General features: G+C 37.8%; 1 protein-coding gene across 4 annotated transcripts in view; it reads right to left on the bottom strand.

Annotated features, from left to right (window-relative positions):
• The window catches only part of MTRF1 (mitochondrial translation release factor 1), a 42,122-nt gene that overhangs the window by 12,771 nt on the left and 12,203 nt on the right, over nt 1–17,148 (bottom strand). For all 4 annotated transcript variants that reach the window (XM_012764987.3, XM_012764986.3, XM_012764993.3 and 1 more), the window contains exons 6-7: nt 5,238–5,410; nt 346–463 (exon numbers count right to left, since the gene is read on the bottom strand). In XM_012764987.3, coding sequence (XP_012620441.1) covers nt 346–463; nt 5,238–5,410 — 291 coding nt within the window. The remainder of the gene's footprint in view (nt 1–345; nt 464–5,237; nt 5,411–17,148) is intronic.

Below are 17,148 nucleotides of genomic sequence, written 5' to 3' on the forward strand. Positions count from 1 at the left end.
CCTGGCCTAAGGGGAAGGCTGGAAGATAAGCCATGAGGCCTCATTAAAATCAAAGAACTAGATCTAAGTGGCCCAAGGTAAGTTTGGGAAACTTTCCCAAGCATACTTGGGAAACTCTTCTGAATAGTTCTGCTCATTGTCTGCATCCTTTAAGAGAGGTACCTTTTCCAAACAGAAGGGGAATATGAACACAACAGGGACCTCTGATTTACAACCCCAATGCCATCCTGAAAGGGTTGTGCAAGGAACCAGACACTAACATAGGACTATTTCCTTAAAAATGCTGAATAGTTTTATAAGATGGGAATAAAGATCAAAAGTACAAAGGCCAAGGGACTTGCTTACCTGTGGGGATATGGACAAGTCTGACAGCACTATCTGTTGTATTAACATGCTGCCCTCCTGCTCCTTTGGCTCGAAATGTATCTATACGTAAATCCTTGGGGTCCAATTTCACATCTACCTAGAAAAAAAGGCATAGCATAATTCTACACTCTATGAATACTAAGTCTATTCCAAAATTTTTCAAATAAACTGTACTGCTTTGTGTTAAGTAAGTTCTAGCCATTAGACTAAGAGGAGAAATAACTACACCAAAGAAAGAACCATAAACTCCCTATTCCAATAGGATACTATTTTTTAACAGACTTAGTATGTTATGAGATCACTGAGTTATGTAATCTTTTAAAGGTTTCATCATCCATCATCCCACAGTTACATGAAATAGAATATATATATAATACATATATATGTACTATTAATATATCGAGTTTCATTATTCCCGGAATCCCTTTTTGCAAATTTGCCTACTCACTAAGATTTATTTGTATCTTCATATCAATACCTGCAGCACTTTTACAGTCATTTGCAGACATGTGTAGAGTAGTGAAAAATATGAGTTGCTTTACATTTGCACATTCCCAGCTGAAGGATGACAAGGTGACACTCTGCCTTCTTTTCTCAGTTCTCCTAGAGAGCACACACACATGGATTTAGCTAATACTGAAATACGGAACCACTACTCTTAATATTGATTTAGCAAATAAAGAACCATTGCTCCTAGGTGGTTCAGTATTCACTATATTAGTGCTTGCTGCAACTTTATAGACTATAACTACTGTGAATATTGAAAATCAATTCAATTTGTGTGTGTATTTATTAGTGCATTGAAAGGTAGCCTCCAAGATGATATGTTCATGTTCTAACTCCTGGAACTTTACTTGGAAAAAGGGTCTTTGCACATGTAATTGAGTTGAGATTATTCTGGATTATCCAGGTAGGATACGACAAGTGTCCTTATAATCGATAACTAGAGGAGAGAGATGAAAAGACCATGTGAATTTGAAGGCAGAGATTTGAGTTGTATAGTTTCAAGCCAAGGAACACCTGGAGCCACCAGAAGCTGGAATATGCAAGAGAGGATTGTCCCCCAAAGCCTTCAGACAGAGCATGACCATACTGACAACTTGATTTTGGATTGCTGGCCAATAAAACTGTGAGAGAATAAATTACTGTTGTTTTAAGCCACCAAGTTTATGGTAATTTGTTACGGCAGCCTTCAGAAACTAATACACACACACAAACACACACATATATAAACAAATAGTTACCAAATATGCTGGGGTTTTTTTTGAGACAGAGTCTCCCTTTGTTGCCCAAGTTAGAGTGAGTGCCGTGGCATCAGCCTAGCTCATAGCAATCTCAAACTCCTGGGCTCCTACTGCCTCAGCCTCCCCAGTAGCTGGGGACTACAGGCATGTGCCACCATGCCCGGCTAATTTCTTCTATATATATATATTAGTTGGCCAATTAATTTCTTTCTATTTATAGTAGAGACGGGGTCTCACTGTTGCTCAGGCTGGTTTTGAACTCCTGACCTCGAGCAATCTGCCCACCTCGGGCTCCCAGAGTGCTAGAATTACAGGTGTCAGCCACTACGCCTGGCCCAAATATGCTGTTTTTGACAGGTGATCTAACATTTCATTCCACATTTGTCATTTATTAGCATGAATGACATAGCAAGGTGACTTTTCTCTTTCAAAAGTACACTAATAACAGGGTCAAGGTTGGAATCTAATATATCACTTGGTTGTTCTTTTGTATGTTTCTTCTAAAATAAGTACTATAGAGTGAAGAAAAAGATTATATAACTTTTGTTAAAATATGCTAATGTTGACTACTTTGAAATTTCTATAAACACTACTAAAGAGATTAAGAGTAATTTCTCATTTCTTGTGGTTATAGCATATTAAGTAGTTATATAGCAAATGTGTGGATATCATATGTCATATTCTCCCAAATGTTACAGAAACTACCTAATGAATTTTGGGGGAATTCTGAACACAGAAACAGTGACTTAATAATAAACACAGAATTTTAAAAGTCAATTAAAAAAACATGATTTTGTTTTTTTTAGAAAAGTGAAGTTCCATTAAATCAATTTAGTTTTCAAGAGTAAGAAGACAAAAACAGGATAGGTGGGAATAGGAATGAAGAAATAAGGAAGCAGCAAGATAAATCTATGGTGTTTTGATTTTTGAACCATGTTAATATGTACAAAAAATAAAGTAAAAGAGGAACAAAAAATCAAAACCTAAAATTAAATATAAACAGAAACAAATGAACCAAAATATTTATCATAATGATAACATAACCACACAGAAAAACATTATTAATATTTCAGATGATCTTTGAATATAGTGCTCTGACTATGCATTCTTGGTAGGATGTATTCTAAGGACAAAAATCTTACACATTACTCAGTAGTTTACTATTATCATGCTGATATTGTAATTTTAAAACTATTTTATATATATTATATAATAAAGCAAATAAGTAAACACATTAAAATTATTATTTAACAAGATTTTTTTCTCTAAGTAGAAAGAGATATAAATATGAAATGCAAGAAGTTGGGGGAGACCAAAATCTCTACAATGTTAAAGTTGAATTGGTAATGCTAATATGAAGCTGTGACTTTAAAACATTTATTTCCTAGCTCTATCCACTGAAAGAGTCTAGAATTTGAGAACACTCTAGTAATAATGAGCATACCCCACTAACCAGATCTCGATTTCAGGGTACATTTCCCACCAAAATGAGCCAGGCTGAGTCCAGATTTGAGGCAGGATAATATAAAATGGGCTTGGGATATCTACTTGTACAGAAAGCATGGGCACACTCAAAGACCGATGGCATCATTTCAAAAGGACAAAAGGGGCAACCTAAAAAAGCTACCACAGGCCAAATTTGGGATGATTTGAACATCAAAAATAATAATGAGGCCAGGTGTGGTGGCTGACGCCTGTAAACCTAGCACTCTGGGAGGCCAAGGCGGGAGGATGGCTCTAGGTCAGGAGTTGGAAACCAGCCTGAGCAAGAGCGAGACCCCATTTCTACTAAAAATAGAAAGAAATTTAGCCAAACAACTAAAAATATATAGAAAAAATTAGCCGGGCATGGTGGTGCATGCCTATAGTCCCAGCTACTCATGAGGCTGAGGCAGAAGGATTGCTTGAACCCAGGAGTTTGAGGTTGCCGTGAGCTAGGCTGATGCCACGGCACTCTAGCCCGGGCAACACAGTCAGACTCTGTCTCAAATAATAATAATAATAATAATAATGATTATAAGTCATTGAATTAAAATATAAATCCATGAGACTATAATGAAGTCAATACATGAAACTGAATATGAGTTTATAATGAAATCAAAAGAGAAAAAAAGGAAGAAGGTGGGGGTGTTGGGGGTGAGAAGGTAGTAGACAGGAAAGTTTTTTACAGAAGAATGCCAGTTAATAAATGTAGAAGGAATGATAGGATTAGAAAATCACCATCTTGCAACCCTCAAACTAAGCAACTGACTCAGGCAAGGATCACCAACAGATGTTAAAATAATGGATGAAAGGTTATTGGGAAGATGGTGTATATACCCTAGAGAATACTTAGTAATTGCAAATGGAGAAATATATTAATACTTTTACAATGTAGGTATTTTTGTGGTTACCATCTTAACTAAATGCTCAAACTAAGCCATACTAAAAGTGGGACAATCTAACATTGTGTGTCTTCTGATAAGATGCAACATGGTTATAACTGTACCTATGAAGTCTTCTTGCTCAAAATGTGTAATCTGAATGAAATGGAACATTCATTAATAGATATAACTTTCGCTATAATAGAGAGGATAAAGGAACAAGTTAAAGAGTACAATGAGGGAACAGAAGAATCCAGAATGTGGAACATTCTACAAGACCAATGGTTTAGACTCTTAAAGTCAGTATCAGTAAAAAAAAAAGTTGGGAGACTGTTCCAAACTCAAAGAAATATAACAGCTAATTGCAATGTGTGAAACTTGACAGAATACTAGTTTAAAAAAATAGCTATAGCTAGGCATGGTGGCACATGCCTGTAGTCCAGCTACTCAGAAGGTCTGAGGCAAGAGGATTGCCCAGAAATTCAAGTCTAGCTGGGTTAACATAGTGAGACCCTGTCTCTAAAAAGTAATTAAAATATAAATAAATCACTATAAAAATGCTTTTAAGTTGCCTGGGAAAACTGTTAAATGGACTGACTAGATATTACATAATATTACAGAATTATGGTTAATTTTCATAGATAAAAGTAGTGTGCTTATATAGAAGAATGTCCTTATTCTTAGGAGATGTATGGAAAAATGGAAGGAAAAGTCTCATGGTGTCTGCTATATCCTTTACAGTTCACTTAAAAAAATGTATATACAGATATATATATAGGAATCAACAAAATGTGAAAAAAGGTAAATAATTACAACCTCAGATGAAGGTTATAAAAGTTTTTATTGTGGCAGTCTTTTAACTTTCTGTATGTTTAGAAAAAGGTCAGAGAAAAGAAAATATAGGGAAGATGGCTGTATTCAACTAAAAAGACATATAGAAAGATATATAGACTCCATACAGATATTATATCACTGAACTTGATATTATCTGTGTAATTCAATTTTTTTCTTAAGATAAAACATAGGCACCAACATTAAAAAAGGTCTGTGGATTCTGTTTTTTTTTAAAAGAAGTGATTTCTACTTAAAACAGTATCTTGGTCAGGCATAAGAGGGGAAACTTTATCTGAGGAAGAGTTAAAGATTTCCCATTATAGACTGTAAAGTTCAATCCATACCCATGAAAAGAACAGATTTTCCTGTAAGGCTTTTAGCAATACCCATTTACATGGAGTGAGTTTTCCGTGCCTCCTGGTGAGGTTACCTCATCTGGTTGAGGAAGGACAATAACTGACATTGTTCCTGTGTGAATACGCTGCATCCGTGATGACAGGCCCACCTCAGGGATTCGCTGAACTCGGTGAATCCCACCTTCATACTTCAAATGCTTATAGACATTGTCACCAGAAATTCGGGCAGCTGCATGATGTAGTCCACCTAGGGAAAAAAAAATCCTGAAATACCAATGAATTCTAGTTTGAAAGGGATCAGGATTCTAAATGTCCTTAATCTAAGGCCTGAATGTGAGTATAGAGCCTGAGATGAGAACATATAATATGTACAAAACTATATTTTCCCAATGTAAATGTGTTTATAAAAGGAAACATACCAAAATATTATTTATGGTTATCTCTCAGTAGTAGACTTTTTACTTTCTCAAACTCCTGGGCTCAAGCAATCCTTCTGCCTCAGCCTCCCAAGTAGCCATGACTACAGGCATGCGCCACCATGCCCAGCTAACTTTTTCTATATATATATATTAGCTGGCCAATTAATTTCTTTCTATTTATAGTAGACATGGGGACTCACCCTTGCTTAGGCTGGTTTCGAACTCCTGACCTCGAGCAATACACTCACCTGGGCCTCCCAGAGTGCTAGGATTACAGGTGTAAGTCACCGCGCCGGGCCAACTTTTTACTTTTTATACTTTTTTATTTCTAAATTTTCTATAATAAATAAGCTTTATTTTTATAATCAGAAAAAAAATGCTATTACAACAAAAAAGAATATGGCGATGTTTTCTGCATTAAACTAACTTGTGCAGTCTTAGGCCAATATGGTGTCATGTATATAAAAGAATGCTGAATAACAGAATAATTTCATAATATTGAATAACTCTAGAAGGAGTTTTCAGGAATTTATACTGAAAGTTAGCTTTTGGTTTTCTGTGGAGTGGGAAGAGTATCACAAAATAACAGCCTTGGCTAACTTATTCTTATCTAACAAGTTTTAAAAGAAAACATTTTAATGATACAGTTATACATAGAGACAGAAAAATGCTAATGAACACCAACTAGGTCAAGAAGCAGAACTTTAATTAGCTGGGCATGGTGATGCATGCCTGTAGTCCTAGCTACTCGGGAGGCTGAGGCAGGAGGATTGCTTGAGCCCAGGAGTTTGAGGTTGCTGTGAGCTAGGCTGACGCCATGGCACTCTAGCCCAGGCAACAAAGTGAGACTCCGTCTCAAAAAAAAAAAGAAAGAAACAGAACTTTGCTAGTCACCCCAAAGCCCTCCCATAAGTCCTTCCCAGTCATAATCCTTTCCCTTCCCCATGAGTAACCATTATATTGACTTTATTATAATGTTATTACCTAAATGTGTAACCCTAGGCAATATAGTTTTTAGTTTTGTCCATTTAAAAAATTTTGATGTCTTTTAAGTTTCTTAGTCCACATGTGCATCATCTATTTGTTTCATTTCCTATAAGCTATCTGTTGAGGAACCTGAGCTGCTGACCAGTAGGACTTCCAACAGTCTGGTCTTGCTGCAATCCAACCTGTTCTGCTGCCCTCTGTATTATTGGCTGCAATTTGGCAGCCGATCCAGAGACTGGATCAGGCACCAGCTTGAGCCCCTTCACAAGACTACAGGAGGCATATGATGTCTGGATGCCTCTCTTTTTATGGTCTTGACAGCCTTTGATGCTTAACGCATCACTGGGGGTTATAAAATGGTGATAGTCTAATTCTACCATTTCTCACTTACTAGTTAAAATACACTTATAAGAGATACCTCCCCTTGTCTATTATTTGATCACTCAGTAATACAGCTATATAGGAAAGGCAGGACAAATGTTTCATTCTGTCCATTTACCAGTTTTACCAATAAACTAACATTTTTTTTTTGCAATACACTGAACTTGTTCCTTTTAATTTTTAATCCTCTAAAGATAATCAATTAAAATTTTAAAAAATCACTATGAACTCAAGAATTTAAACACATCTAGCATGTTTAAATCAATTGCAATTATTATTATTGAAGTGTCACTGTGTTACTTTTGGTCACTGGGAGCTTCCTCAAGTTAACTTCTGATGAAAATGTCTGATGAAAATCTAATTTTCTTTCCTTTATAAGTCACACGTCTTTGTTTCTTTTTTTTTTTTTTTTTTTTTCCAATGCTATCATTAAGGATATATCTTTGTTTCTATAATACCAATGGATCTTCTTTTTTTTTTTTTTGAGACAGAGTCTCACTTTGTTGTCCTGGCTAGAGTGAGTGCCATGGCGTCAGCCTAGCTCACAGCAACCTCAAACTCCTGGGCTCAAGCAATCCTCCTGCCTCAGCCTCCCAAGTAGCTGGGACTACAGGCATGCGCCACCATGCCCGGCTAATTTTTTCTATATATATTAGTTGGCCAATTAATTTCTTTCTATTTATAGTAGAGACAGGGTCTCGCTCTTGCTCAGGCTGGTTTCGAACTCCTGACCTCGAGCAATCCACCCGCCTTGGCCTCCCAGAGTGTTAGGATTACAGGCGTGAGCCACCACGCCCGGCCAGACCAGTGGATCTTTACCTTTTTTATTTATTTTTTTTTTTTTTTTGAGACAGAGTCTCACTTTGTTGCCCAGGCTAGAGTGAGTGCCGTGGCGTCAGCCTAGCTCACAGCAACCTCAAACTCCTGGGCTCAAGCAATCCTTCTGCCTCAGCCTCCCAAGTAGCTGGGACTACAGGCATGTGCCACCATGCCCGGCTAATTTTTTATATATATATTAGTTGGCCAATTAATTTCTTTCTATTTATAGTAGAGACGGGGTCTCGCTCTTGCTCAGGCTGGTTTCGAACTCCTGACCTCGAGCAATCCGCCCGCCTCGGCCTCCCAGAGAGCTAGGATTACAGGCGTGAGCCACCGCGCCCGGCCTACCTTTTTTATTTTAAGTCCAAAAGTTTTACTAGAATATATCTTAGTGTTGATTATTTTAGCTGGATATTTTCAGATGTGCTCTTTAAATATATGGCTTCAAATATATGTATTTTTCTATTTCAGAAGAGTTTTCTTGAAACATAGATGTTAGTACTTGTCCTAGGCAGCTTCAAAGGTGGTGCCCCATGACCCCTGCCTCCTGGTATTCACACCCTTATATGGTCTATATGATCAATATAGATGATATATATGATCAGATGGTCTATATGATCAATAGCATACAGCAGAGATGCTACTATGTCAACTTCTGAGATTAGATTATAAAGAACCATGGCTTCCGTCTTGGGTGCTGGCTTACATTCCTGCATCGCTCACTTGGGAGAAACAGGTTGCCATATTGTGAGCAGCCCTATGGGGAGGTCCTCATGGTGAGAAATACACCTGCCAACAAACATATGAGTGACTTGAAAGCAGATCCTTAAGCCAAGGGTTGACATGACTACGGCCCCACTCAACAGCTTCAATGAAATCCTGTACCAGAATCACTCAGGAAAGCAGCTCCCTGATTCCTGACATTCATATATTCTGAGATAAAAAAATGTTTGTTGCTTTAAAGCTGCTAAGCATTAGGTAATTTGGCTTTTTGATTTTTATTTATTTTATTTTTTACCTTGCAGCTTCAGCTCAAAGGAAGATTTGGGTAATCTGTTACTTAGAAATAGATACTGAATATAGTACCTGCTCTGACTCTTTTTATCACATAATCTTTTTGCTTATCATCAATACTTGTCATTTTCCTTCATCCTTTTTTATTTTTCTTCTTTTTAATTTAAAAAAATTACCTTTTTTTGACTACTGCTTTCTTAAGGCATTAAATGTTCTGTTTATACACTCATATGTTCCCGCTGATTTATTCATTTCTCAAATGATTTTTATTTCTAATTCTTTCGTGAGTCTGTCACTTCATTTCTTCTAATCCTGATTTATGAGGCTCTTTCACAGACACATTGTTGTCTTAATGTCTCATTTGAAATAGATTAGTTTTGATCTGTTTTCTAGACACATATTTCTAGTGTGCTTTCATTGTCTGTAGGAATATTATTCTGCTCCTTATTCTTTTTTTTCTCATAAAATTTTCTATGGAATTTGACTTTGATATTTCCCTTATTTTTATGTGAAATAACTTTTCCTTAAGTTTTAGAATGAGGCCAAGCGTAGGAAGGCTTTTCTAATTTCCCAGAGTTCTCTTTTCTGTGGCTTTGTGTGATCTTCAAATAAACAGTGACCTGCTTGCTGGTACTTCCTGGCTGTTCTCCCTGACTTTGGTCTAGATCTTCTTTTTCCCTCTTTATTCCTGTCCTGCCCCCCTTTTTTTTTTTCTCTTTTTTTTTTTTCTTTTTCTTTTTTCTTTTTTTTTTCCAATTCTATACACAGCTGATGAACTGTCCTGCTCAATTTGATTCTATTCCTAGCAGTTAGTTCTTCCTCAGTCTGGGGCCGTTCTAGAAGCAAGCACTGGAGGCTCCATTTTGAGAAATCAGGGGGGCTAGATGGCTCTGGCCTCTTAAGATCTTCTTACCTAAGGTCTGAGCAGTCATCACTCACTGTTGAATAAAGCAAAATTTCTCCTAGTTTCTGCCCATGTTCACAATTGACTCTCAAATTCCACAGAATAACCATTAGTTATGTGGGTTCTCTAGTTTTCACATCAGTCAGATGCCACCCCACTGCTTCCTTCTTCCTCCTGCTTGTTTATATACCATGCAGGTCCTATGGCTACTGGTGGTTTGCCCCAACCTCTCATATTTTGGGGTTTTGTGGGGATGCCTTGCAACTGATGTTAGCATAAATGCTGCCCATGGGTTTTAGTTTTGCTATCCAGTTGGTCTGTATGGTCTTTCATGGGGATCCAGAGAGAATGAAAACCATGCTGCCACTGTAGCTACCATCTTCCTAATATGCTTCTAATGAACACACAATAACCTTAACCCATTTAGTTTCTAAAGTCAGTAAGTTAGACAAAAATTGGGTATAGTTTTAAATTATCCTTGAAAATGGGGAGCTCTCTGAACCTATACTGGTACAGAGTGCTGTCCATAAAAATAAAGAAAAAAAGAAAATGTTTTAGGAAGGTATCTTATCAGAGGTCAAAATATTGTCTCTTAATAAGTCTAATACAGCTGGCCTTTCTCAGTAGTGGAAGAGATTACTGTTAATCTTCTTGAATACCAGATAAAGAACATGATGTGCATTTAGGGGACAGAGGATATGAGAAAGCTAATTGTTTAACATTCACACTCAGTGTGGTAAGATGGTCATATGATGAAAGATAACCAGGAACTGAAACAGAGTGAAGCCACAACAAATTTAAATTTGCCATCTCATATTCACACTGTACTTTAAAAATTATTTCCCCTTCCCCTCTACTTCATGTCACATGCAAACAGTTGAATTAAAGTGAGTGAATAGGCTGGGCGCGGTGGCTCTCACCTGTAATCCTAGCACTCTAGTAGGCCGAGGCGGGTGGATCGCTCAAGGTCAGGAGTTCGAAACCAGCCTGAGCGAGACCCCATCTCTACCAAAAATAGGAAGAAATTAATTGACCAACTACAAATATATATATACAAAAAATTAGCTGGGCATGGTGGCGCATGCCTGTAGTCCCAGCTACTTGGGAGGCTGAGGCAGTAGGATAGTTTAAGCCCAGGAGACTGAGGTTGCTGTGAGCCAGGCTGACGCCACTGCACTCACTCTAGCCTGGACAACAAAGTGAGACTCTGTCTCAAAATAAATAAATAAATAAATAAAGCGAGTGAATAAAAAAAAAACCCTTGAATTTATATGAGCTAAAAATTAAAAAGCTATCATTTTACTGTATAGATTAATAGAGCCACTTTTAGGCTGCCTAGGTGCAAAATTCATGCTCCTCCTTTTCCTAGCTGTGTGCTTACAGGGGCGAGTTACTTGTCCATGCTTTGGTTTTCTATTTATAAATTATAATAATATATAACTAGGGCTACAGCACTGCACATCTGAAGGAGGAGCCATTCATATTACAGATTATATGAGTACTGCCTCAAGGCATATGTACACATATGATTTAACCCTGAATTCAACCTACTTTCTAAGGGTGTTTGTGAAAAATATCTAAATATATGTAGAGCGTTTAGTACAGTGTTGACATTTAGCTGTTGACAAGGACCAGTAGTAACTGGAACTACACCATAGGACCTCCTGGACTGGTGTGATATCTTGGGAAAGGAAAGATTCCTATGAACTAAATTGTGGCAGAGGACTGGAGGGTTGATATACCCCTGATGAAGGACTGTGAAGGTATAGTGCTGGCCTTGACTCACTCCTTCCAAGTGAAAGGAAATTGCGCCTAGTGGCCCTTATTGACAGAGATAGACTAAAAGACATCTGCCAGATCAACAGCTGTATACCAGGTACCAGGGGATATGGAAATTTGCTCAAGCAATGAAACCACATCTGGTATAGCAGCTGCAACTGGAGTCACCACTTGGTTAAGCTTATGCATGACAAGATAATCCACTGTCATTCTCTAGGATCCATCTGTCCTCCACACAGGCCAAACAGGAGAACTGAATGGGGATGTGGTCAGAATCACCACTCCTGCATTTATATTTTATTTTAGTTTAGTTTATTTTATATTTTATTTTGAGACACAGTCTCACTCTGTTGCCCGGACTAGAGTGCCATGGCGTCAGCCTAGCTCACAGCAACCTTAAACTCCTGGGCTCAAGCAATCCTCCTGCCTCAGCCTCCTAAGTAGCTGGGACTATAGGCATGCACCACCATGCCCAGCTAATGTTTTCTATATATTTTTAGTTGGCCAATTAATTTATTTCTATTTTTAGTAGAGACAGGGTCTTGCTCTTGCTCAGGCTGGTTTCGAACTCCTGACCTTGAGCGATCTGCCTGCCTCGGCCTCCCAGAGAGCTAAGATTACAAGCGTGAGCCACCACGCCTGGCCGACTCCTACATATTTTAGGTTCTTGAAGGTGGCATTAATCTCTGCAATCCCTCCAGGAATGTGGCATTGCTTTTTGTTTACTATTTTCCTACAGGCACTTGGTCTTTTCCACCAGCCTTTGGTCCACAGATCAGGGAACAAGTGTAAAAATTCTGGCAGCTGCTAAATATGTCTATTCTAATTATGCATTCTGCAAATAGGGAAATAACCACAGGATGGGTTCAGGGACCCACTGGCCCACTGTGAGATGGATTTGGGCTAAGACTCATTGATCACCTGACTTCTATAAGCCCCTACTCTGACTGGTAGATCACTGACATTTTGGATCTCCTGGAATTACTGTTAGTTCAGAGTCAGCATCCAGTAGTCCCCAAGGTCTGACTATTTTCTCTTCCTCAATACATAGTTACCCTGTTAAAATGCCATGGGTCCCTTTGCAGAGGTTGAGGGACAGATTAACAGTATAAAGTTTTGGCATTGTACCAGGGTCCTTTATCAAGGGGACCCACCCTTTCCTTCATTCAAGGAATTTTAGGTCTGTAAACTGGCTCAAGTCTTGGAACTGACTGAGGGGCTGTGACTCCCTGTCTTTATAACTCAGGTTAGACTTATGTTCACTTGACCTAGAACTTTTCTCTTACACAGAGCAAGTAATAATTTAGTAGGCTTCCTATCTATTTTACTTCTAGAACACTATGATGTGTTCTATTCACTTCAAAAGTCTGTGAAATGCCGGGCACGGTGGCTCACGCCTGTAATCCTAGCACTCTGGGAGGCCGAGGCGGGCGGATTGCTTGAGGTCAGGAGTTCGAAACCAGCCTGAGCAAGAGTGAGACCCTGTCTCTACTAAAAATAGAAAGAAATTAATTGGCCAACTAATATATATAGAAAAAATCAGCCAGGCATGGTGGCGCATGCCTGTAGTCCCAGCTACTTGGGAGGCTGAGGCAGAAGGATTGCTTGAGCCCAGGAGTTTGAGGTTGCTGTGAGCTAGGCTGACACCACGGCACTCACTGTAGCCTAGGCAACAAAGCGAGACTCTGTCTCAAAAAAAAAAAAAAAAAGTCTGTGAAAAGCTATTATTCTGAGTGCTGCTTTGACTCTGCTGTCCAATATGGTAACTATGGCCACCTTGCCAATTACTGCTACTGCATTTAGGTTTCCTAATTCAGTAACCAAAGGTCCGGCATACAGAGAAGAGCTCTTCAAGGACAGTGGGACTCCCCTCACAAATTGATTTCTCACAGTTGTGGAGAAAAGTATGTCTCTGGAAACATAAAATTAACCATCACATTACTTTAAGTGTCCTTTCCCCAAATTCAACTGGTGAATAGGGAATAACAAAACATAGGAATAACAAAACATAATTTTAAACAATCTGTTGAGGACTGGGGAGATGATGCAATACATTTCATAGAATCCCTTTAACTTAGGAAATATTAGATACCAATTCATTAGATACCAGGTTTACAGATTAACAGTGTCATAACTACACTACTTATCAAGAGCCCTTACCCTCCACTGCTTCCACAGGACTATCTCGTAATCAGCTAGGCTCTGTGGCTTATGCCTGTAATCCCAGCACTTTGGGACACCAAGGTAGGAGGACAGCTTAAGACCAGGAGTTCAAGACCAGCCTGAGCAATGTAGTGAGACCCCATCTCTACAAAAGATAAGAAAAATTGGCTGGGCATGGTAGCCCACACCTGGAGTCCCACCTACTAGGGAGGCTGAGGCAGGAGGATCATTTGAGCTCAGGAATCAGGGCTGCAGTGAGCTATGATTGTGTCACTGTTCTCCAGCCTGGGTAATAAGGCAAGACCCTATCTCTTAAAAAAGAGAAAGAAAAAAAAGACTATCTTGTAACATTTCATTTGGACTATTTATGTAATGGTTGAGTACTATCTTTATTTGTACCTATAATCACAAAACTCTATAAGACTTTAAAAGTCACTTAATATATGAATTTTTACATAAGTGTTTCTTTCCATCTTTAGCTTTTAGTGTTATGTGAATCTCTGTATCTGTGAGTTCCTCTCCATTTTAATTAAACATCATAAATATATAAATAATTTAATATATGTATTTTATAAGGTAGCTGCTTTTTTCCTTTTCTCTATCTACATCTTTTCTTCTAACTGGTTATAATAAAAAATCCATTTAAAAAATTAATTTATAATTTCAATGAATAGAAGGTTTATTCCTAGTCTTTAATTTTAAAGGTGTTTGAGGAAATTATTTATAATTTCTTTTTCAAAAAAAGGGCTTTTTACTTTTCAAAATATTTTTATTTTATTTGGCAGTGAGTCATTGCTTAAATGAAAGGTTTCCCAACCACTGTTTAGGCAGCTCTACATAACTGGAACAGGGCCTCTTTTCCTGTTACTAAGTTCATCTCCCTTCTATTTTTGAAAGTCCTATTCAAAATATACATCTCAGAGGTCACTGATAACATTTCCCACTATTCTCTTTTTTATAATGCTGCTGTATGTGAGTATACTCTACTTGAAACTCCTCTTTTGCTTCCATAATAGTATCCAGTATCCTTATAATAGTAAACAGTATCCTCATCATTTTTCTGCTTATCTGACTCCTCTTCTTCTTTTGCCAACTGGTCTATCTTTCTAAATGTGGCCATTCTTCAAAGCTTGATGCCATGAATGTTCCCTCTCTATAGGCTCTCCCTCACTTATTCTCTCAGTATCAGATATTATCTCTGTGCTAACAGCTATCAAATAGCTCTCCTGAATTCTATTCTCTCACCAAAGCTCTGGTTACACAACTTCAGCATTTATTGAATATTTCTAAATGGATGCTCACTATAACCTCAAACTTAATAATTCAAAACCCACTCATAGTTATTCTTCCCAAATGGGCTTTGCCTTCCAAAATTCTACTCCGCTCGATGGCGTGAATGAACAAATATCACAATCTTCCCAGCTAAAAAAACTAGAATCACTGTGGCTTATCTCTTTTGCGTCAGAAAAGACTAATGAAATGTAATACAGCTCTGGATCAGAGAGACTTAAATTTAATCCCAAGATTGTCATTACTTATTGTGTGATCTTGAATTAGTTACTTACTCTCTGAGCCTAAATCCTCATCTGTAAAATGAGATTAATAATATCTAATCTCCCAGGGTTGTGAGGTTATATACACAGGACATACTAGGCAAGCAATAGCCCGTCTTGTATCCAGTCACTTGGCAAATTCTGCCCATTCCTCCTTTCAAGGTCTCTCACATATATCCCTATTGCCAATTCTAACTCCTGGTCATGTATGGTTACTCTAATAATCTCTTGGCAGTCTGCCTTAAATCTAGCCTCTTCAATCCATTTCTTCATAATGTTGTCAAAATAATCTTCTTTAAATATAAATTTTATCAAATCATATTCTTATTTAATAAAATTTTCAACAGCTCCCTATTGCCTATCAATCAAGGCTTGTTCAGCTTTCAAGGCTGTTCAAAACCTACCCACTCAAACCTACTTTAGCTATTACATCCTACCACAAATATGCTGTGGGTACATTGGTCTCCTTCTTGTCCTACCCACATGCCATGATCTTCTCACCTCTGAGCTGATGCTCAAGTTGTTCCTTCCCTCTGCTCTCACTGATGTTCCCCTCTCCCAGCCACTGGCTGTATTAGAAATCCGTACTCAGTATGGATTTCTTTCTACCTTACTTATCCTGCTTTCTGGTTTTAATTTCCCTCTGTTGTTTAACTTATATTAACACATCGACTGCCGCACAAGAAAAAATTTCTTTCATGGGGCCATGGTGTTTTATTATGAAAACTGAATAAAAACTTAGAAAACAAAACCATCCTTTCTAATTTAATGGAAAATTTGTATTTTTTATTGTCTTCGGTGTTTTTTCAATAAAAAATAATATAAAAACTTGAGGCTGGGCAGGTGGCTCACACCTGTAATCCTAGCATTCTGGGAGGCCGAAGCGGGAGGATCGCTCAAGGTCAGGAATTCGAAACTAGCCTGAGCAAGAGTGAGACCCCGTCTCTACTAAAAAAGTAGAAAGAAATTAATTGGCCAACTAAAAATATATAGAAAAAAAATTAGCTGGGCATGGTGGTACATGCCTATAGTCCCAGCTACTTGGGAGGCTGAGGTAGAAGGATTGCTTGAGCCCAGAAGTTTGAGGTTGCTGTGAGCTAGGCTGACGCCATGGCACTCTAGCCTGGGCAACAGAATGAGACTCTGTCTCAAAAAAAAAAAAAAAACTCAACAAAAAAACCAAAAAACTTTAAAAGAAAATAATATAAAAACTTGAAAATTAGTAATATGAATACTTGAAAAATAGTTCATAAAAGTGTTTTTCTTGAACTGTCAAGTATGACTTAAGGTAAACATAAATAGAAAAACAAAATTTATTGACTTCTATTCATTTAATCTATGTTTTTCAAATTAATTTGTCAATATTAATTGTAACAATAAGAGCATCAGCAAGTAAGATTTTTATGAACCAACTGCAGTGTTTTGGCCAGGTTTTGCTTCATGAGGCCCCGGGCTCAAAACTAGTGTGAGTTAAATACAACTCACATGGCAGTTAAGGTGTTAATCTTATTTCCAGTCTTTGATGGTTTATGGTTTATTACCGATGACCCCTCTTTCAACTACAGCGTATCACTATGTAACCAAATAGACAAAACCTTTCAGATGGATTAAAAGAATAGGAAAAGTGAGAGAATTACTATCAGATGTTCTGAATTAACATGCTTAAATATTTAAATGTTTAAGAAATTGCACTATTTGTTATTGTTTATGTCATATAATTTTTTTTTTTTTTTGAGACAGAGTCTCACTTTGTTGCCCAGGCTAGAGTGAGTGCTGTGGCATCAGCCTAGCTCACAGCAACTCAAACTCCTGGGGTTAAGCAATCCTTCTGCCTCAGCCTCCCAAGTAGCTGGGACTACAGGTATGTGCCACCATGCCCGGCTAATTTTTTCTATATATATTAGTTGGCCAATTAATTTCTTTCTATTTATAGTAGAGACGGGGTCTCGCTCTTGCTCAGGCTGGT

This window comes from Microcebus murinus, chromosome 13, assembly GCF_040939455.1.
Source record: "Microcebus murinus isolate Inina chromosome 13, M.murinus_Inina_mat1.0, whole genome shotgun sequence".
Classification (NCBI taxonomy): Eukaryota; Metazoa; Chordata; class Mammalia; order Primates; family Cheirogaleidae; genus Microcebus; species Microcebus murinus.